At 48.2% G+C, this 22,435-nt stretch overlaps 1 protein-coding gene across 1 annotated transcript in view; it reads left to right on the top strand.

The window, feature by feature from the left end:
• LOC126487621 (uncharacterized) overlaps positions 1 to 22,435 on the top strand; it is a 178,778-nt gene that overhangs the window by 15,577 nt on the left and 140,766 nt on the right. Inside the window, 8 exon segments of the mRNA XM_050120553.1 lie at positions 2,235 to 2,395; positions 4,496 to 4,568; positions 4,802 to 4,912; positions 12,318 to 12,431; positions 12,840 to 13,034; positions 14,413 to 14,551; positions 15,878 to 16,035; positions 20,518 to 20,664. Of these exon segments, the coding sequence (XP_049976510.1) occupies positions 2,259 to 2,395; positions 4,496 to 4,568; positions 4,802 to 4,912; positions 12,318 to 12,431; positions 12,840 to 13,034; positions 14,413 to 14,551; positions 15,878 to 16,035; positions 20,518 to 20,664 (1,074 nt within the window). The 5' untranslated portion in view covers positions 2,235 to 2,258.

Here is a 22,435-nt window from a genome sequence, read left to right on the forward strand (position 1 = left end):
CCCTCCTCCTCCTCCTCCTCCTCCTCCTCCTCCTCCTCCTCCTCAAGTTCCTGCCATCCCTTGTGGGAGAGGGGCCAACTCTCACACATGACCATGGGCGTACATTTCAGTTCCAAACCACAGCACCCCAGCCGTGCTACTAGAGAAACTCAAGGGACTCAGTCTCATGAAACTCAGTGAGGTCCCCCTGAATGCCTGACACACAGTAGGTGCTTCATACACGTTACCCATTCTCTCCCTCCCCCCAGCAAACAAACAGCTGTTTGTCTACATCTGCTTACAGCTAGGCGCAAGGGCTCAGCCCGCAGCCACTTCCCAGCCAGTTGTGGAGCAGTCCTCTCTTTAGGTCATTTTTCTGGATACTTGACCATGAAGAAAGTAAACACAGGCTTAAATGTTCTCTCTTCAGAGCTGGGAAGTGTTGAGACTCCCCAGGAAGTGACAGCGGAGCGGCTGTCCTCTGGGAGCGGGACCAGTCTGCTGCTCTCTTGGCTGTGGCTGGAATGCAGCTGTCAGGGCAGCTGTTGACCTGTTTGCCCAACTGGAAAAGCTGCTGCCAAGTGGCAAATCCTTTCCAGAAGAACATTTGACTTTGCTGAGAACAATAACAGTGCACTTTATTAGGCTCCAGCAGTGCCAAACATGGCAAACGCATGACTCAGCAGGTTCACGATCTAGTCTGAAATAGATACTCATTCCATTTCTAATGTTTATAAAAAGACTATGCAGACTCCCCAAGAAAGGCTCTGGGCAAGCATCCCATAGCCTGATTATTTGTTGCAATGATAACGGATTGGCTTGAGAAAACATATATGAAAGGAATCCGGAAATATAGCCCAGCATGGTACCATACTCCTGCATTCCCAGCCCTGTGGAAGCTGAAGCAGGAGGGTGGGGAGTTCGAGGCCAGCCTGGGCTACACAGTAAGATTCTGTCTGAAAGAGAGGGAGGAGGAGTGGGGAAAGAATGCAGGAAGCAGGAACTTACAGATGTCAAAAGGGGGGAAAGCTGAGATGTTTTCAGTTTCTGTGACATGACATCACTTCTGTATCCAGGACCAGTGTAGGCAGCCAAACCACCATCACCGAACCCCTGCAATGCGGGGGTCCCACGACGCGGGGGGTCCCACGACTCGGGGATCACATAGTCAACTTGCATTTAATTCTTACCACTAAAGACTTAAGAAACAATTATGTTGAATTTGGCAGATAAAGGTGGGATAGGAAATCAGAGATTTTTTTTTTTACTCTCTGTGATAAAATGTCGATTAGAGGCAGACAAAATTAAGAAAACATATTTTATTGAATGAGTATGATTTTCTCCAAAGCCCAAATGTACAAGGGTCATGTCCAAACTGAGATTCCTGGGAGATTTTCCAAAGCCAGAAGCTCGCACCTTCAAAAATGCTTGTGGAGAAATACCCGAGGCTGGAGGAGAGAGGCCTTGTGCACCCTTATCTGGGCTGGAGCGGGGTTAGAGGTCAGCATTTGCTGTCTCCCAGCGGTTAGCGTGCACTCCCCACACACCTTTATGAGGACCACAGTATTGGGGCAGAGAGCACGCATCTTATTAACCAACTCCGAAGTCAGAGCCAGAGCGCATGTTCTTGAAGATTAGCCTAGTTGACCAAAGATTCAAGGCCAGCAGCGTCTCTAACCTACTTTTTTCTACTGTCCACTAGGCAGTAATTGCAGCAGAAGTCACGTTTTATCTGGCCAGTCCTTCCATTGCAAAAGTGGTGTTGGGGGCTGTTGAAGCAAGTCGGGGTACAGGGCTTGCTGCCAAGCCCGAGCACCTGAGTTCTATCCCTGGGACCTGTGTAAAAAGTGGATGGAAGAAGCCGGGCGGTGGTGGCACAGGTCTTTAATCCCAGCACTCGGGAGGCAGGGGCAGGCGGATCTCTGTGAGTTCGAGGCCAGCCTGGTCTACAAGAGCTAGTTCCAGGACAGGAACCAAAAAGCTACGGAGAAACCCTGTCTCGAAAATTTAAAAAAAAAAAAAAAAAAAAAGTGGATGGAAAGAAAAATCGGTTCTACAAAGTCACCTCTGACCTTGACACATACATTGTGGATGCGCACCCATCCCCACACATCGTCCGTACACACGTGCAATGTAAACAGTCGCCCCTTCCCGCAAAGCTGGCCAGACTGACTCTGTGGAGCAGGTTAAAGCCCCACGACTCGATCGGGCCTGCTGAGAGGGTGGTGCGTAAGCTTCACACTCTTCATTTTCAGGAATTCAGAGGAGCAAGCAGAACCATGGAGAGTGTGTATAAGCTCTCCTCCACAGAAAGGGTGCAGCTATTGGAGAAGGACCTGGCTGTAAAGCTAAGCGAGCTGAAGGCCGAGCTGGAAGAACAGGGGCTCCGTCCAGGAACAGCCAACTGGACCTTCAGGTAAATTCGCACGGTCAAGCTTCTGGGCCTTGCCTCCCGTTCTCATCCTACGTGCTCAGTCTGCCCCGCTCTTTTCCTTCGAGAACAGTTGACATCACGCATGCTCAAACACAGGGCACGCAACGGTAGTTTCCAATACCGTTTCCTCCTTGCAGCTACTAACAAGCCCAGCCTTGCTAGGCTGATGGGATCGGATGCGATCTGGGTGCTTAGCGCAGTGCGGCCACAGAGAACGTGACGTGACGTTTCCCAACCTGTCTTTAATGTTTCTTGAACAGCCACGGTAGACTGGAGCAAATCTTACCAAGTGGGAAAATACTTGCTATTTTTCTAAGTCCCAGAAGCTACTATATAAATGAAAAGTTTCATTTTATCTAATGACATTAAATATGACCTTAATTTTGATAAGACTTAAAAGCCTACCTGAGGCTAGAGATTTGGCCTTGGGTGCCGGGAGCGCTGTTCTGGCGGGAGCCTCTGCTGTGGGCCGTGCCTGCTGCTGCTGGGGGCACCTGCCATGCAAAGACACTGGGGCATAAGCTCAGGCCCTGGCCTTTGCATGGCAGGTGCCTTGTCTACCCTCTCCCAAGCCTGCCTGCCTGCCTTCCTTCCTCCCTCTCTTCCTTCCTTTCTGCTTTTTCTTCTCCTTCTTTCTTTCTTTTTCTTCAAATTTTCTTTTTAAATTTTTATATTCTTTTCCTCACTTAATACCCTAAGCCCTAGACCTTGCAATAGTTATGTGTTTCACAATGCCTGCTGAAAAAGTGGGCAAATATATGTCACAACATTTGCTGAATTAATGGTCGCCTTGTTGTGGGTTAGTCACTTATGCTCAGTGGCCTCTATAACCAGTCTTTCTGTGGACTGCCAAGTCACAAATGACGACATAGAGACTTTTTATTACTTATGAAAGCTTGGCCTTAGCTTAGGCTTGTTCCCAACTAGTTCTTGAAACTTAACCTGTTTATATTAGCCTACATCTGCCACATGGCTTGTTACCTCTCCTCAGTACCATACATCTGACTTCTCCCGAGTCTGGTTGGAGAATCTTCCTTACCTCCAGTTCTTTCCCAGAGTTCCTATCTCTTCCCGGAAGTGCTATCTAGTTTCTCCTGCCTAGTTGTTGGCTGTTCAGCTCTTTATTAAACCAATCAGAAGCTACCTTAGGTGGGTGAGGAAGGACAGAGACACATCTTCATACAGTGTGCAAAAAGAGGATTCCAGCAGGTCTTTCACAGGCAGGTTGACTGAGGGGAACGGTGTGGCTTGAGACAGAGTTGGGCCGCCAAGCCCCTTATGTATCAAGCTAAGTTGATTCCCTCACATGTGCGTTTGAACTATGCATGCACCGGGGCTCCCTTGCCAGAGGCTGCAGCATCCAGTCTTGCAAGTGTGGGGTTCCTTTTGGGGATACTGTCCTCTGGCATGCCTAGAGCTGCCTTCCTGGCACTGTCTATGGAACTCCTCCGGAGAGCACCAACCTTCCCGCCCCAAGCTCCACCCTTTACTGGGGTCCCTCAGCTTGTGGTCAAGCTGAGCAAAGGACTCCGGTGGGGCCTGAACAGCCGAGCCTCCTGCATGGCTGCTACATGTTTCCTAGGGACCAGCCATGTTTCTGAGGAGAGAAAGCTTGCTTTAAAAAGTTTCTGAAATATTTCCCATCTGATATCTATGGGTTGTTTCTACCCTCTGATAACTCAGCAGGAACATAAAAACATTTTGTTTCACTGACAAGGTACGTTTTCTGGGTCAGCTAAGGAGAAACAGCAAGGCTTGATAGGCACGGGGTTTCTGAAAGGCGAGTACCGGGAATGACTGCCCTCGCGACCCTCCCTGCTCTCTGGAGAGGAAACTGGGATAAGCCGAAGGCGGAGGAATGACTCCGTGAGGGGAGGGGAGGGGTTAGTGGGGATCAGGTAGATCAGGAAAGTTCTGACTGAGACAGAAGAACGTGACCTTTATCCACCCGCAATGGCCCAGAGTGATTACTCACTCGAAAACGAAGGCCTGGAAAGAGTCACAGGGCCACCAGGCCAGCCATCATCTTGTCTATCACAGCTTTCCGTAACCGCGACTTCTGTTGTCCAAATCTTCCTGCAGCTCTGTTCAAATACCGAAGGATGTCGCTCACTTTAGACGCGAACGGGAAGTGGCTCTAAAGAGAACCCTCCGGGTGAGTAGGAGCCTGAGGGGCTTCAGGACAACACATTCCATTTCGCCAAACTAGGGAACTACTCGCAAGAAAAGTTTATTTTTTGCAAACGATTGATGTTATTGGACAAAACAGCCCCACACCCTGCTCACTGCTAGGAACGTGCAAACCACTGTATCCTTCGGGAGATCTGATTTTGTGACATTTGAAATTTGATGGATTGAGAATGTTTGAAATGCATTGTTTGGGTTTAGGTGGCAGAGTGCAAGCCCCTTGTTATTCAGGCAGATGTCCTGCAGAGGGAGCTAGAGAGCTGCCTGAGGAGAGAGTACACGCCGGAAAACCTCCCTCTGCTTCTGCTGCAGGTAAGGGTGCATCTTGTAACCTGTGTACACTAGTGGAAATGTATCGGCAAGCTGGTTTTCCGACAGCTCCTGAGAGCAGGTGTTCTGGACGTGGGCAATTTGCAGACTTGGTATTAGTGCTTCCTTTATTGGAGAATCTTTCGTTTTCACAGCTAAGTTCCACTTAAAGTTGCTGGGCTAAATTGACAAGAGGCCTGGAAGACAGTCCTGAAAACCTTTCTTTAGAAAAATAACTCAAAGCAGGAAAATAGTTTTCCATCAAGATTGCTTCAGTGTTATAATAAAAGTGAGAGAGTGAGAGGGATAGGGAGGGAGGGAGGACAAGAAAAAGGCAAAACATGTAGATCACTCCTTTGTAGACTATTGCTCCTAGCATTAAATGTTTATCTTCTTGCACAAGGATCTGTTACATCTTGTAATTTTAATTTAAAACTATGAATATACACCTTATAATAGTGATCAAATAAAATATAGAAGAATCACTAAGTTTAGATGGCAGGATGCTGAAAACGCCCTGGACTGTTATATAGCTCCTCAATTTAACATAATCATGTACAATTTCAAAACTGAAAATGGTTCATTCTTTACTTCTATCACATCACTTAATGTAATCCGTGTTCTGAGTTCTTTCCCTCATGCATAAAAAATTAGCTCATCAGCAAATAGTTGGCATTAATTAGAAAAGATAATGAGATTCTATTTGTAAGTTAAAATGTTCATTCAGAATGTTCTCTCCCACTCAAGAACAATGGCACTGGGCTTTGATTCTACTGCACGTATTGGCTTTGTGGGAGCCTAGGCAGTTTAGATGCTCACCTTACTAGACCTGGATGGAGGTGGGTGGTCCTTGGACTTCCCACAGGGCAGGGAACCCTGATTGCTCTTTGGGCTGACGAGGGAGGGGGGCTTGATTGGGGGAGGGGGAGGGAAATGGGAGGCGGCGGTGGGGAAGAGACAGAAATCTTTAATAAATAAATAAAAAAGACGATGAAAAAGAATGTTCTCTACCTGTAGTTAGTTGTCTTCCCTCTTTCCCTCCCCACCTGCTTCTGTCCCTCCCTTCTTCCCCTCCCTCCCAGCTTCCTTCCTTCCTCCCTTCCTTTCTTATTCCTGGTACTCACTCATGTATATTCTGCATATGTATGTTCTGGTATTCATTCCTGTATATCAGTGATCTCAATGGAGAGAGAAGATGGATAGGGTAACAGGGTGATAGATATTTGTCCCCTAAAGGTCATATGACAGTGTCTGGAGGTGTTTTTTGGTTATCAAAATTTGGGGGGGCAGTGGTCATATACAGTTGATAGCATCTCGTGTTTAGTTGCCAGAGGCTAAGGATGACATTGACCAAAAAATTCTCCCACAGCTGAGAATTACGCAGGTCCCAACTGTCAACAGTGATAAGGCAGGAAAAGTTCTAGAACAGCCTGAATTTCCACATTATACTCTTCGCTGTCTGTCCGGGAAGTTTCCTTTAACAAGTCATGTAGTTCACATCTGCCAGGGACAGAGTCTCACGGTGTTGTTATTTTATAAAAATTATTTTCCTTTCGTTTCAAAAGGCTGTTTTCGCCTGGTACCGAATTCTGGACTGACAATTTTTTTTTTTTTATCATTTGTTGCTTTAAAGCTGCTATTCTATTCTCTGTGGCTTGAATGGATTCGCTTCTAACACAGTGCATTTCCTGTTCCCTGGCTGTTTTAAGCTTTTAGCGCTTTTTACCTGCTGTGTGTGTGTGTGTACATATGTAGTACACATATATTGTGATGTATACATTCACACACACACATAGTGAGGTTTTGTGATTTTTCTCTTGCTTGGAGTTATACTGAATTTTTTGGGTTGTGCATTTAGTTTTTATTTTTTCCAAATGAGGAAAGATTTCTCTTGGCTTCATTCCAGGGTCACGGGTGCAAAATCACAACACTCACCTCAGAGGGGATAAAAAGTGATTTATTCTGGAGCCAGATGTGTGTGACCCTGGCCCAGGAGCATGAACTCAGGTTGTCTTGAATTCCGTGTCCCAGCGTGGTAATAGAGTCATAAAAGTCTTACAGTAATGTAACAAGGAACAGTCACAAATCAAGATGCTCTCCAGCACACTGGTGGGAGCTGCAGGCTGGCTGGCCGCGTGGATGCCGGCTGGCCGCGTGGATGCCGGCTGGCCGCGTGGATGCTGGCTGGCCGCGTGGATGCCGGCTGGCAGCGTGGGTGCTGGCTGGTGGCGTGGATACTGGCTGGCTGCGTGGATGCTAGCTGGCCGCGTGGATGCCGGCTGGCCGCGTGGATGCTGGCTGGCCGCGTGGGTGCTGGCTGGCCACGTAGATGCTGGCTGGCTGCGTGGATGCTGGCTGGTGGCATTCATAGTCTGGCAGCTGGGTGGAAGCTAATGGTCTTATTGAGCATTCCGAAGGATTTGACCCAACAGCCACAAAGATTTCAGGTCAGACACGGAGGTGGGCAAGGAGCAGCTGTTGAAGAAGCTAAAGATAGCCTCGGGTAAGCTGTGTTTAGGCTTTGGGCCTGCAGCGGTCCAATTCTCCACAGTCATTAACACAGAAAACCAAGTAAGGGCTGGAGAGTGTGGGGAGCCTCAGTGATCAAGAGCGCTGGCTGCTCTTCCAGAGGACCCAGGTTCAATTCCCACCACCCATGTGGTGGGTAAAAACTGTAAGTTCAGTTCCAGGGGATCTGACACCCTCACACAGACATACAAGGAGGCAAAACACCAATGCACATAAAATAAAACTAAGCCAAAAAAAAAAAAAAAAAGAAAAGAAAACCATATGGAAATGTCAATGTAAAGCAAGCAATTTTTGTTCACACCTGGCTGCGTTGTCTCTGAGCCTGTGGTGAGGCAGCTCACCACAGCTGGAAGATGGGCCAGAAGAAAACTGTTCAGCTCCTGGTTGCCAGGAAGCAGGGAGCTCATTTTTATAACCAAGACCCTCCCCTCCAAGATGCTAATCTGTGAATCCATAAATGGATTGATCCATTGATGTGGTCTGAGCCCCCTTGATCCATTTACCCGCCAAAGGCCCACCTCTGAACATTGCTGTTTTGGGGACCAAGCTTTCAACACACAAGTATTGGGGGGCTTAAGTTCTAAGTCACAGCAGTCTATGGTGATGAACGCTGATGTTGGGTGAGGATCCAGGCCTAGAGACGTGGGCACCAGCGTTCCTTGTTGTTTCTGTTCAGAACAGGCAGCAACAATTTCAGTGGAGCCACACCTCCCCAGGAGATGCTGTGGCAGTGACGTCAGTCACCTGCCTGACCGTTTAGCTCCTGAATCATCTTTTCACCCTGTTCTAAGTTGTTCAAGTCACAGCAAAACATGCTCAGGATTGGGCAATTTATGGTCCTTGGAGGCCGATCCGGATGACTGACTTAGCATTTCTGTAGTCTGGTTTCTGACTTAAAAGGAAGGCCTTTTTTAATTCGTTTCAATGGTGTGAAGATTTTAAGCATTTTAAGGGTTAGAGAAATGGCTCTATGGTTAGAGCATTTACTACTCTTACAGAGGACCTGGGTTCCATTCCCAGATCCACAGGACAGCGCCCAGCTGTTTGTAACTCCAGTTTCTGAGGATCTGACGCCCTCTTCTGTCTTGTAGAGGGCACTGCAGGCAAATGGTACACTATAAAAAATTTAAAACAAAAATCTGTTAAGACTTTAAACACTTTTGGGCCAGAGGGATTGCTCAGCTGTTAAAGGCTAAGGCTCAAAATCAAAACATCAAAAAGGCTTTAACCATTTTAAAGTATGACCCTCAAATGAGCAATTAGTTCTGAACCACCCGCTTGTATCAGTGTTCTGGCACTCCGAATGTCTCTCAGGGGCTATCGAAGATTCCAGAAAGGCAGTTGTTTTGCTGAACTAATGGTCTCGCTAGAGAGAAACCTCTAACTTTGCCTGGCTCTCTTTATTTGCCTTGGTCCAGGTCCAGGCTTCTCATCTCCTTAGTGGCAGCAGAAGCTGGCCCCGGGGCTCAAACTCAGGTCTTCGGGCTTGGCAGCGCACATCTTAACCAGCTGAGCCATCTCTCCAGCCTTACACTGTTCGAACTGTTCGCAGAGCAATGGGAGACCTTTCTTAGTGAACCCCGGGGAGGGAGTGGAGATCACGTTGTACACTGGGAGGTGGAGAGTGTCCTTTTCTTTCCTTGCTTCAAAATATCTTTCCTAGCCATGCGCGGGAGAGAGAGCCCACAAGCCTTCCTCTGATAGACAGGCGGTGGGAGGGGGATCTACACAGGCAACCCACTGATAGATGGACAGGGCTCTTCACAAGGCACCCACCGATAGATGGGGGGGGTCTTCACACAGGCACCTCACTGATAGATGGGCAGGGGGTCCTCATAAGGCACCCCATGATAGATGGGGTCCTCACAAGGCACCCACTGATAGATGGGGTCCTCATAAGGCACCCCATGATAGATGGGGTCCTCACACAGGCACCCCACTGATAGATAGGGGTCTTCAGTTTGGCTTCTGCAGTGGAAACCATGCTTCTACTACATGCGCACTTACACCCAGGACAGCAACTCCCGGGCAGCCGCTCTCCCTGCGGCTTTGGACAGTTTTCAGTTCCCCAGTAAAAACACTGCTTTTCTCGGAACGTGACTCTAGGCCTCTAAAGAGCCTTTGATTGGTTCTCTACAGTTGGGTTTAGCTATGAAGCACCGTTCTCGCCCAATGTCACCGATTTCCAGGCTTCCAAGGAAGTGGGGGAAGGCTCCCTCTTACCACCAAGGAATGTCTTGAACATATTTTAATCTGTTTTCCTGGCTTTTCCCCCTCTCTTCCTCTTCACGCCCCCTCCTCCATCTTTTCTTGTTTGTTTGTTTTTTTTCCCCTTCAATTCTTCCCATGCATTCCCTTTGTTCTTGTGTTCATACCTTCCCTTTGTTTTCTGACCCTCCTCGGCAGTAAACACGACATCATCTTTGGTCCTCTTCGCTGCTAACTAAACACCTTTTGCTCTTTGTTTTCTCTTCTTTGTTTAGCAAAGATTCTTCCTCCTTCTTGGCTGTCCCAACCTGTGTGTGTCACATGACCCTGGACAAGTAGTGTGAGAATGCTTATTACTTTTTGAAAACCTTTAAGCACTGTTTCTTTGAATAGAATTTTCTGGGTTCTGGGCATGTAGCTCGCTGACAGATTGTGTCTTAATACGCACACATCCCTGGTTTCATCCCCAGCACTGAGAGCCATTCGACCTGTATCCTCTTTACGTCACTTCAACCGCACACCCATTTAAAGCATTCCATACAGCCTCATAAAGACCAAAACGCTGCCCCTTTTTGGTGCCATCCCTGTTTCCGTTGCTCTTTCACCGCGCGGTGCTCCTATTGCTGTTCAAGCGTGCCAACCCTTCTCATGCGCATCCAGTTTTTGGTTCAAATATGTGTTTATTTTTAGACGTCCCAGTTCTCTCCCAGCTCTGTTCACATTTTGCTTTCAGTCTTTGAGCACGCTGAGCGTACCGTAAGAGACCTTTAGAGAGTGTTGCTTGCTAATTTTGTTACCCCTGTCAGTTCTTACGTTCGCATCACTGATTTCCTTCCATCCATAGGGCATTTCTATGGTTCCTTTGCATGTCTAATCACTTATAACAGAATGCTAAAAGTCAGCAATTTTTCACTACTGGGTGCCATATATTTTTATATTTCCCGTAAAGTGCTGGACTTTGTTCCGGCAAGCTCTTAAGTTACGGAAGAATTTACCCCTTTCAAGGCTTGTCTCAGGCACCCGAGGAAGAGTTTTCACACTGGTGGTTGGAACCTGACCGTCTCGCAGCTCTGTAAGAACTCTAGATCAGTTGGGTGTAGGGCCCAGCTGGTTATTCTTTGTGCAGCCTCCTGGAGTTTAACCTGCTGCGTGCCTGGCTAGGCACTGGACAACAGACCCGTGGGGATTTATGCAGATTTCTTGAGCCTTTCTCTGCATGGCTTCCTGGCTTACTCCTCTAGGCGCTGCAGCCTATGATCTCCCTGGTGTCCTCCGCATATTTCATGTCACTGTCCTTAACTCAGAGAGGTCCCTTCTGTGCTCAGGGTCCTCTCCTCCTTCCCATGTCTCGGAAGCGCGAGTGAGGTCCTGTCCTTCTGGGAACCACGGGGGGGGGGGGGGGGTGTCTTTTCTCCACGGCACTGTGTTGTCCAGGATCAGAAAACCGTTGCCTCGTGTGTTCTGTCAACATTTCTACCTGTGATGAGAGACTATGACAGAACTCATTCTTCACAGGCACTGTTGTTCTTATTGCTGGAGAGAAAATTTGCTTTTTAAAAACACATCTGCATGACTGGCCTTAATCCTCCTGCCTCAGTCTCTTGAGTGCTAGGATTATAGAAACATGTCACCGTATTTAACAATTTCTAATTGTAAACAAAGTTTATCAGTCTGATTTTATAAGCTACAATCCTACCTTTTCCTTTTCTTTTTTATTGTTACGGTGTGTGTGTGTGTGTGTGTGTGTGTGTGTGATGTATGTGTGTAGGAACTTGCGACGGTGTGCGTGTGAAAGTCAGTGGACCCTTGTGGAGTCAGTTCCTGCTTCCACCTTTTCAGGGGTCCCTGGGCTCAAACTCAGGCTGTCAGGACTACATAACAAGCTCCCTTACCCAAAGAGTCACTTCCCTAGTCCATTCATCATACCTGTAATGTCCTTTTGACCAATAGTTTTTGGTATGAGTATGTGTCCCCATGAATCCATGCTTACATGTGTGTGCTTGTATGTTCACCTTCTTTTGAGACAGATTTTCACACTTGGCATTTGCCAAGGAGGGAAGGTGGAGTGGTTAGCAAACCCCAGAGACCTGCCTGGCTCTGCCTCCCTGGTGTTCTGAGGGCTGCCACCCCTGGCTTTGTTTTCTTTTCCTTCCTTCCTTCCTTCCTTCCTTCCTTCCTTCCTTCCTTCCTTCCTTCCTTCCTTCCTTCCTTTCTTCCTTCCTTTTTGCCTTTTTTTTGTTTGTTTTGTTTGCTTGTTTGTTTTTCCCATGGGTACTGGAGATGAAACTCGGGCTTTTGTGCTTTCGTGTAAACCATTTTACTAATTGAGTCTCCCGTGTATGATTTCAGTTCTTTAACCCAAAATGTCAGCTTGACTTTACCCCCTCTGACACCTCTGATATCCTGATTCGCTGCCCACAGTTCGGTAACTGATGGATGAGCTACGATCAGCCCGCCCAGCGGCAGATCACAGAGATTTAGACACGTCCACTTCATCTTCACGTTTGAATGGTCTTGAGCCAGACTTCATTTGATAGTGTTCCTGTAGGGGAAAAAATGTTTCCAAAGCAACCAAAGATTGATTTACCTACTATTAGTGTTCTTGAGACTCAGTTCAGGCTTCGCCCTATAATTATATTCTGGTAAATTCTTATTTTTGTTGTTGGGAAAGTATTACACGGAGAGAATTACACACCTGGCCCAGAGTAAACATTTGTATATGCTGAGATGGAAGAGGCTCTGCCAGACCAGCGAGACCATGGAAGAGCTCCACCCGCTGTACAAGGTAGGAAGCGGGGGGCGGAGCCTGTGGCCTCTAGACAGTTATTTTTAAAGACTTTATTTTAAATTGTGTGTGTATTAGTCCACATGAATGCAGTGCTCATGGAGGCCAGAAGAGGCCACAGACCCTCTAAAACTGGCGTTACAGATGTTACATAGATGATGTGCGTTTTTCTTGTAGACCCAAGGCAGGAAGCTCAGGAGGGCTTCCTGTTACCACACAGCCTCCTGCACTGACTATCAAATTGTTGTCCCTCAGAACTGGGATAGGATGACCAAGGCTTCTATCGCCCAAACCCAAACTGTAGAGGAACCCAGGGGTTCCCAAAGCTCCTTATTCGACCCCCAGACAGCATGGCAGAGAGCAAGGCTCGCCAACAGCCCATGGTCTGTTTGCATCTCTTTGAAACAGAGACAAGTCGGCTACATCATGCAGGAGTTCAATGATGCAGTTCAGAGAGCGGAAAGACTGTCGGTGGCTAGAGAGAACTTCCTCATGGGAAAAAGCAACCCTCCCAACCTGGTGACGCCAGAAGACCTGACGATCTACACCAGGTGGTTAGTGTGTCACCTGCACTCCATCCGGCCCATCCATCACTACCTACAGGTATTAGGAACCATAGAGTTCTGGTTCAGGCCTCTTGGGATGTGGAAGGGGAAGCTCAGCGTCCCCCCCTCTCCCACAGCACCCGGTTTGGGGTGTTCACTGCTCAGTGCTCTGTTTTGTGGTGTTCACTGCTCAGTGCTCTGTTTTGTGGTGTTCACTGCCCGGTGCTCTGTTTTGGGGTGTTCACTGCCCGGTGCTCTGTTTTGGGGTGTTCACTGCCCAGTGCTCTGGTTTGGGGTGTTCACTGCCTAGTGCTCTGGTTTGGGGTGATCACTGCCCAGTGCCCTGCCTACGAAGGCTGCTGGCAGCCGGGAAAACATTCTCTACCGCACCCTGTGTCAGTTTCGCTCTCTCGCAAATCTCTCTCACACCCTGCTTTAAACCCCCTCAGCTCCTGCTTCCGTTGGTTTCTTAGGATTTGTTTTCTTTGTGAATTGAACACGTTCTTTCACTTGGCAGTGTTTCAGGAGGAAATCATAGGTCAGGATGTTTGCCCTAGGCCCACTCAGCAAAGACCTGACCTTTGCTGAAGTGTTAACAGGGTCCTGAGCCGGTGGAAAGAGGACAGGTAAATTTCTACCACAATACAATGGGGTAAAAAAGAAGAGCCGGGCTGGACATGGTGATGCCTCCTCGTCCCAGCACCCTGGAGGCTGTGTCAGGAGAGCCTTGAATCTGAGACCTGCCTGGGAGCCACAGTGAGCTGGAGGTTGGCCTGTCCACGGTGAACTTGTCTCAGAAATAATAACTAATAATAAAGTAAACAGTAACGTGACTGTAATGGCTCAGTAGAATATGTATGAAAGCCTGAGCGGGGGCCAGGACTTCAACCCCCAGCATTGCCAGGGAGAAGGGTCAAGGGAAAGCCATGGGGTGAGAAGACTCACGTGGGAGAGGCCCCAAGTCAGCTTAGAGGATCACAAAATGGTAACTTGATCTCATTCCCAGAAACCTGGTGGTGGCCCAACTCCATCCCCTCTTCAAAGCCAGGCAGCCACTGTGGGCTCTCCTTCTTCTTCCCCAGTCATGTGACAATACAGACACGTGCTCCTAGATCTGGGACTTCCACTAAGACCCGAGTCCTTTCTCGTCACACCCTGAGCACCACACACAGTGGCTTTCCCACCCATGTGCATGACCACTGTGGGGCTGGCTGGAGGGGGGCGGGTGCGGGGTGGCGGCGGTGGTGGTGGCGGCAGTAGTGGCGGCAGCAGTGGTGGTGGTGGCGGTGGTGGTATTGGGTACTTTGGAGTTGGAAGCAGTTGCATCTCCCAGCTCCGTCCTCTGCCATTGTGCATGTTTCTCAGATGCCACCCAGCCTCCCTCCTTTCTCTGTCACAGTGAAAACACCTGTGTCCTGCCGGTTGTGTCTCTACAGGCCCTCCAGTACTTGCCCATCTCCAGAGCGCTGCGTCTAGCTGATAACCGAGTCTATGGACCTAGTGAGGAAAAGGAAAATATCGGTGTGGCTGACCTTAGCTCTGCATCTTCTGGTCCTACGGGGTCCAGCATCTCAGGTAACACTTGGGCCCTTACTAGGGAAGAATGGACAAGGGAGGGCTGTGGTTTTGTGCACGGCCTCTTTTGTTCCATGATCTTCCAGAACGTTTCCTATATGCCAAAAAGTTGGATCTCTATAATAAATTGTAATTTACTATGAATATTTCCCAATGGAAGACAGTGGTCATATACATTTCTGTCTCCATCTTTAGAGCTAGCATATTAAGAAGCAAGTACATTGGCCTCTGGGCCTATTTCTGTCACAGCCTCATATGGCCTTGCAGGTTACTTCCTGGGGCCTCAGCTTACTCATTTCTGTATTAATCCCTTCAGGTGAAATGACCTCTAAGACACGGATCAGGTTTAGTATCACACAATTGCCGGAGAATTTACATCCGAATCCATTTCATAGTCTATCCGCCCTTGCTTTATGTTACGTAGAACTGAGAAGCCTGATCAATTTCTGTGCTGAGGGCACTTGAGTGACATCCCATTATATACAGAATGTCCCAGGAGCACCGCCTGGACGGGCAGCCAGTAGCGGGGACAAGGAAGGCGCCTTGGTTTCTTCTGGAAGTTTAGTGTGAGTTAGCCAGGAAAAACAAATGGAGGCACTGGTTAGTTTGTCCCTGGCATAATCCACCCACCACGGAACCCAGATAAAGTTGCCCCACTGTCGTTATCAGGGTTTCTACTGCTGTGACAAAACCACCATGACCAAAACACAAGCTGGGGAGGAAAGGGTTTATTTGACGTCCACTTTCAGATCATAGTCCGTCACTGGAGGACGTGAGGACAGGAACTCAAGCAGGCCTAATACAGAAACCATGGAGGGGAGCTGCTTACTGACTTGCTCCCCGTAGCTTGCTCAGCCTGCTTTCTTATAGAATCCAGGACCATAAGCCCAAGGATGGCACCCCCCAGCATGGGCTGGGCCCTCTCTATCAATAACTAATTGAGAAAATACCTTACAGATGGATTTCATGGAGGCCTTGTCTCAACTGAGGCTCCTGCCTCTCTGATGACTCTAGGTTGTCTCCAGGGTCAAGCTGGCACACAAAACCAGCCAGTGTCCCCACCGAGACTGTCCCCGAGCGGTCAGGTGGCCTTCCCTGTGGGCTGTGAGATTGTGAGGAGTCCTTGGACCTTCCCAAAGAAAGCTCAGTTGGGGAAGTGGGGAGTGGGCAGCCTGAAAGTCCAGCCAGGTAAGATAACAACAGGGCTTGGAGGCCAGGGGAGAGCAGAATGGATCTCCACCAGCAGAGGGCGTGCTTTCCACCCTTTTCGAGGCCATTTGCTTACTGTTTCTGGTCTTCTGATTCTTGATTTTGGATATTTTTCAGGGTCAGGGAGAACAGATACTACGTTCGTCCTGCCTCAGCACGTGACAGAGCGGGAAGAACTAGAGCCTCAGCTGAGACGCCTGCTCTCGCATTTCCACATCCCCTACGACTTACAAAAGCTGAGAGACTCGGCCAAAGAGATGGAGCTCTTTTCTTTGGTACCTAGTTCGCGCTTACTATAAACATGAGTAGGTGGCAGAAGGCGCCTTTATTACCACACAGTTGCTTGTCTGTTTGTTTGAGGCAGGATCTCGGGTAGCACAGACTGGCCTCAAACTCTGCAGATGGTGGAGGATGACCTTGAACTTCCCATCCCCCCCCCCTCCTGCCTTCACCTCTGGATTGTAGGTTTGGGCTGCCACCATTGACTTAAAGATGTTTATTTTTTTTCTGCCAGTGTTTGTTTCTAGAGCAGTAAGATACAGTGTTAAAAAGCTGTCTTTGGCTAAGAAGAACTTTCTTTCCATGAGAAAACAAAACAAAACAAAACAAAAAGGTAGGCTATGGCCTGAAGAAGATAGAAATGTATACCAGGTTGGATAGACATGCCTGGAAGAGCTGTCAAGCATGTGTCTAAGTCTGAGCGTCATGTGTCTAGTCTTAGTCTAAGAAGGGATCACCGGTTCTTGACATATAAGATAAGGTTATACCCAATGGCATGCACCACAGGCTCTGAGGGATGCAGTTGTGCCCCTGATATTTTGTTTGTGATGTAACAAATAAAGCTTGCCTGAAAAATCACAGTGCAGAGCTAAGCCGCTAGTTAGCCATAGAGGCCAGGCAGTGGTGGCACACAGGAGACAGAAGCAGATGGATCTCCATGAGTTCAAAGCCGCCTTGGGTTACGCAAGAATGACCCAGTCTGAAAGAGAAACAGAGCCAGGCAGTACTGGCTCACACCTTTAATCCCAGTATTTGGGAGTCACACGCCTTTAATTCCAGCACTAGGGAGGCAGAGATAGGAATGATATGAAGGGATAGAGAGAGGAATATAAGGCGGCGGGAGGAGACAGGAGCTTGGTTGCAGTCTGGAGATGCAGTCTGAAGGGTTGCAGAGATAGGATCGCCTCTTTAGAGCATTAATAGAGCTAAGAACTCCAGTGGCTAGCAGCTCTGCTTCTCTGACCCTTCAGCCTCACTCCCTAGTGCCTGACTCCTGGTTCTTCTTAAGCCCAATTAGAATACATGCTACATAGCCCCTTCCCACTGCAGCTCGTGCTACACTTTCTTAGACAGAAAACCTCATAGTAATAAGAGTCATATTAAGACCTCTTTCAAAGGGAAAACTGGGGCAGTGGATCCAGAACTCGGGTGTTTATCTTGAAAACCAACAACAGTGCTTTAACAATGAGATATCTTGCGGGCTCTAGTTGTACCTTGTTTGCAAGATAAAAAAACGATGAACTGGCTGACCGGAACAGCAGAAATCTAACCTGGGAGGCTTCGGATGACCTTGGGATGTGAGATCACCACTTCTCTCCTGACACCCTGTGCCTGTGCTGTGGGAGGAGCTCTCTTGTAGAGCTCTGACCTTGGGGGTCCATTTGCTGTTGTTTTCACAGCAGCGTCATTTACCCGGACTGCACTGTTTAGTCTGTACCACACAGCTCACTGGACCTGGCAGGAACTCATTCCTTTGGCTTCTTGGAAGATGGTGGTGTGTAGCTTTGCCTCCCCTGCTCCTCCTTCTGTTTCTCTTCCTTCCTCTGCCTCTCCCTCTCTTTCTTCCTTTTCCCTCTCCCTCCCTCCTCTTTGCTCTACCCCTTTCTCCTCCTCCTTTCCCACTCCTCCTTCTGATAGTCTTTTATGTAGCCCAGTGTCCTAGTTAGGCTACTATTGCTGTTATGAATTGCCATGACCAAAAGAGGACAGGAAAGAACTGATTAGCTTACACTTCCAGATCACGGGCCATTGAGGGAAACTAAGGAAGGAACTTGGGTAGGGCAGGAACCTGGAGGCAGGAGCTGATGCAGAGGCCATGGAGGGGTGCTGCTCACTGGCTTGCTCCTTGTCGCTTGCTCATCCTGCCCAGGACCACCAGCCCAGGAATGGCACCAGTCACAGCAGGCTGGGCCCTTCCCCATCAATCGTTGTCAGCAGGATGCAATGAAATCCATCCTGGACTAGACCACTCCATGGGCAGACAGAAAGGTTTATCGGCGCCCATGCAGTCTCTGGGTGTGGGGGTTGCATAGAGAACAGCAAACTGGCACAGAAGCCTTGACAGATTTTTAAGGAGATAGTTGGCAGCCCAGGGTGGGGTGGGGTGCCGGCCAGAACAGTCTGGGAGCTAGCATGGGAACTTTGATCCTTTGCAGGCTTGCCTGAGCTAATCAGGAGCTGGATGCTTCAGTGGCAGAGACAATTGTCTGTAGGAGGCTGATAAGGGACAAACAGAAACTTTTGCTTTATAAGGTCCCTGAAGAATACTGAGCTTGGGTGGCAATCCTTCCATCTACCCAGTCAGAGTCCGGCCTGAGCTGAGCCGAGACCGTCAGCATCAGCATCACTGCCACTGGGGACCCCGCTTTGGACCTAAAGATCACTAATTAGGAAAATGCCCACCAGCTTGCCTACAGCCAGATCTTATGGAGGCTTTTTCTCGGTTGAGGCTCCCTCCTCCCGAAAGACTAGTGTGAGTCAACGTGACATAACACTGGCCAACACACCCAGGCTGGTTCCAATACTCACAGCCCTCTTGCCCCAGCCTCCCAAGCAAGTACTGGGATTATAGGTGTGTACTACCCAGAACTATTGCCCTCTTTATGTAATCAATGATAAAAGAATCTGAGGCCCCGAACAGCCCAACAAAGCAGCCTTGTCCCCAAAGAACGGCTTATGTCCTTTCATGGCAACAATAGTTCTGAGTTTTGATTTTCTTAGAACATTAGCTGTTCTCCTAGGATGACCAGTCACATCCCAGTGTGCACATGCACACGCATGTGTGCTTGTTTGTGTGTGTGTGTGTGTGTGTGCGTGCCTGCATGCATGCTTAGGTCTTTCTTTTTTTTTTTTTTTGATACTTTAATGCCTTGAGACAGGGTCAGTCAACTGCAGCCTGCAGCCCACCACCTGTTTTTCCAAAATAGAGCTCTATAGCATGCAGCTGTCTCGGTCCATTCCAACTGCTCAAACAACAGGTCACAAACTGAATGGCTTAAACCAACAGTTCCTTACTGTCCTGATGGTTGAGACTGTCACAGCCAAAGCCAATTTGGCACCTGGGGAAGGCTCACTTTCTGGTTCATAGATGTTACTTTTGTGTGTGTGTGTGTGTGCGCGCGCGCGCGCGCGCGCGTGCGCCTTCCCTAGTAGAAGGTCAAAGGTCTCTCAAGGCCTAATCCTAGTCATAAGAACTAATTACCACCTCCCCAAGCGACTAGGGCTAGTCTCCTAGTTCCTTCACCTCAGGGGTTAGGATTTCAACACACTCATTTTGTGGAAACACAAATACTCAAATGCCAGCAACCGATCCCCTGCCTCTTCATGTGGTATCTGTGGCTACTCTCATCCCACAGTGGCAAACTTGAATAGCTGTGGTCTGCAAAAGCTGAAATCCCAGCTATCTGACAGCCCAGCCCCGGCCTCGTGTCTCTTGGTAGACCCTGCCACCGTGAATGTGACCAAGATGGCGCTGGGCAGCGTGTCTACTTGTCACACATGGCTGTTGGGCACATGGAATGGAATTAGTGCAGTGAGAAACTAAAGTCCCCACTGATTTAACTTTAACTAACTTACAATGAAATGTTGATAAACAATGACGCATTGGCTAGAGGCAACAGTGTGGTGTCGCCTGCCCTCAGAAGTGCAAGCGTCAACTAGCAGAATCCTCAGCTCTGAAACTCACAGACATGCAGACATTTTAGCTGAGGCTTTGGTGCCCAGCAAGGTAGGGAGATCCTTCACATATGCATGTATGTATGCATGTGCATGTGGTTAAATTCACATGACATGACAGTTACCGTCTTACTCCTGGTAGGTGGCATTGAGAAGTTTCACTAACTGTCATGTGCACGGTGGTCCTCAGCAAGTCTCCCCTTCTCTTCCCTCTCCCCCAGTCTCCTCTCCCCCAGTCTCCTCTCCCTCCTCCCTCCTCTCTCCACTCTCCTTTCTCCTCTTCCTCCCTCCCTTTCTCTTTTTAATTTTTATTGACATTTAAGAGAACACACCCCAGAGCAGACAAACTATACCTCTCAGTAGTTGCCTGAGAAGGGAAAAAGAGAAAAGAAAGAAAATGCCATAATGTTGAGTTAGGCACAGAGGTCAGTTATGTGGCAGACGAGCACCTAGAGGTGGGGAAGACGGTTTACAGAGAGCGGAGCCCAAAGAATTGGGTAAAGCATGCTTAAAATAGACAATGAACAAAGAAAACGGCCAGGTGGTAGTAGCACATGCCTTTAATCCCAGCTCTCGGGAGGCAGAGGCAGGAGGATCTCTGTGAGTTCGAGGCCACCCTGATCTACAAGAGCTAGTTCCAGGACAAGCACCAAAGCTAAACAAAGAAACCCTGTCTCAAAAATCCAAAGGGGGGAGGAGAAAGAAGATGAAAGTTCCACTTTTCAGAGCAATTTGGAAAAGCAGGCACCTTCCTCTGTAAGCAGCTATACTAAGAACCCACCCCTCTTCTTAACCCTGTCCAGGTTTCTCAGCACTTCCAGAGCATCTTCAAGGAGCAGCAAAGGATGCGGACGTTCCAAGACTACGAGGCAGGGAGAGCTAGAGTGCAGAATGTGTCGGGCCCTGCTGCTACCCTGAAAAAGAGAGCCACCTGGACTCCCTTTGTGAAGGTAGGAGGCTACCGGGACCGCCGCCTGCCGGTGATGCCAGCAGTGCCAAAACCTTCTCTCCAACTGAGCAGGAACCCTGACACCACCAGGTCCCTCTCCTTAGTACCCAGAGCAAATTGACCTCTAGGACCTAGAGGACAGGCTGCCTGTCCTCAACAGAGACAACTCAACAAACTTCATCCTGTGCACTGGGTTCCCCAGCTCTTCCTACCTTAGCTCTTTGTTGAAGGTAGTCAGTCACACCACCATCTGAGCTAGAAGTTCCCCCAACACCAAACACCCATGCCGTAGATCTGAATGCCTTTCTTCTTTTGTTTATGTATTCTGAGCCTGTTTGTTTTAAAAGGCAGGATTTACTTGTAGCACAGACTGGCCTCGTTCACTATACTATGTAGCCAAGGATGGCCTTGAACTCCTGGCTCTGCTGACTCAGCTCCCTTAGTGATGGGGATACAGGTGTGTGCCACTATTCTTAGCTAAAGATCTCCTCAAAACACACACACACACACACACACACACACATGCATACACATGTGCATGCGCAGATATACAAACACACACACACTATTTTTGAGAGACACTCTTATGCTGTAGCTGGTTTAAGTTGGTCTTGAACTCATGGCAATCTTCCTACCTTGACCTCTTAAGTGCTGAGGCTTGCAGGTGTGTGTCACTATGCCAGGCTCCCTTTTCGGCTTTAATGACTTCATATGTGTGACAAGAACTAAGTCTGATAATCAGAAATATAATTGATTTGTGTAAAGCCACCACTTTAATTTAAAACTATTACTGGATGTTTGCCACGTCGGGCTCTCGGGGCTGAAGATGCAGGCTTCACAAACAAGGCTGAAGCATCAGCATTAACCCAACAGCAGTAGTTGGTGAGAAGGTACAGCCACATCTCAAGAGCCAAGCAGTCTGTATTCTAGAAAGAACCAGAAACACTCATTTAGCAGATCCAGACATCGAGTTAGGTTCCTGAGAGCCTGTGGTCAAAGCATCACTTGGTACAGAGCCCTGCCAGGTCAGTGGCTCGTGCTTGTAATCCAGCACTTGGGAGGTTGAAGTAGGAACACTGCCCCCAGCTCAGAACAGCCTGGGCTACACTTTGTGTTCCAACCCAGCTTGGGACACAGTAGTTTAAGCTAGAGAGTGAGACCATATTTTGCAAAAAGAAGATGATGATAAACAAAGATAAAAAGAAAGAGGAAAAAAACACACCAAAATCAAAGCCTTGTTTTAATGTATTTTTTTGTTTAAAGATGCCCTGATTAATGCATATCATTGATTCATAAGCACTGAACCTCACTATTAGAAGTACTCAAACTCCATGTAATGATGTTTATCTAGCATGTGTCTCCAGAAACTGTCACAGCCTTCTAGTGCAGGACTGAAAACATAGCCAGCCCTTTAGAATTCTCTTTAGGGACAGTTTCACCAACAAAAAGGACAATGAACACGGCTCTAAACAAAACACAGAAGGCACACTTGCCTCCAGTGTCCTTAAGGCAGAATATTATCTTACTCAGTCTTGGCTGGGAATGTGCCCACTGTCCCCAACTCTGTGCCAGTCTATCAATGACCATGATTGACAACGAGGTCACAAATACATTTAAATGAGTGGGCAAAATTGAACATGTAGAATCCATGTTCGATAAGACTTGACGGTTGTACTAAGGGAAGGAATCTCTTTTTAAAGATTAAATATATGTAATTGTGTGTGTGTGTGTGTGTGTGTGTGTTTGCGCACGCTGGCATGTGCGCACGCATC

The sequence above is a fragment of the Alexandromys fortis genome, unplaced genomic scaffold, assembly GCF_014885135.2.
Source record: "Alexandromys fortis isolate MF-2015 unplaced genomic scaffold, M_Fortis_MF-2015_v1.1 scaffold_175, whole genome shotgun sequence".
Classification (NCBI taxonomy): Eukaryota; Metazoa; Chordata; class Mammalia; order Rodentia; family Cricetidae; genus Alexandromys; species Alexandromys fortis.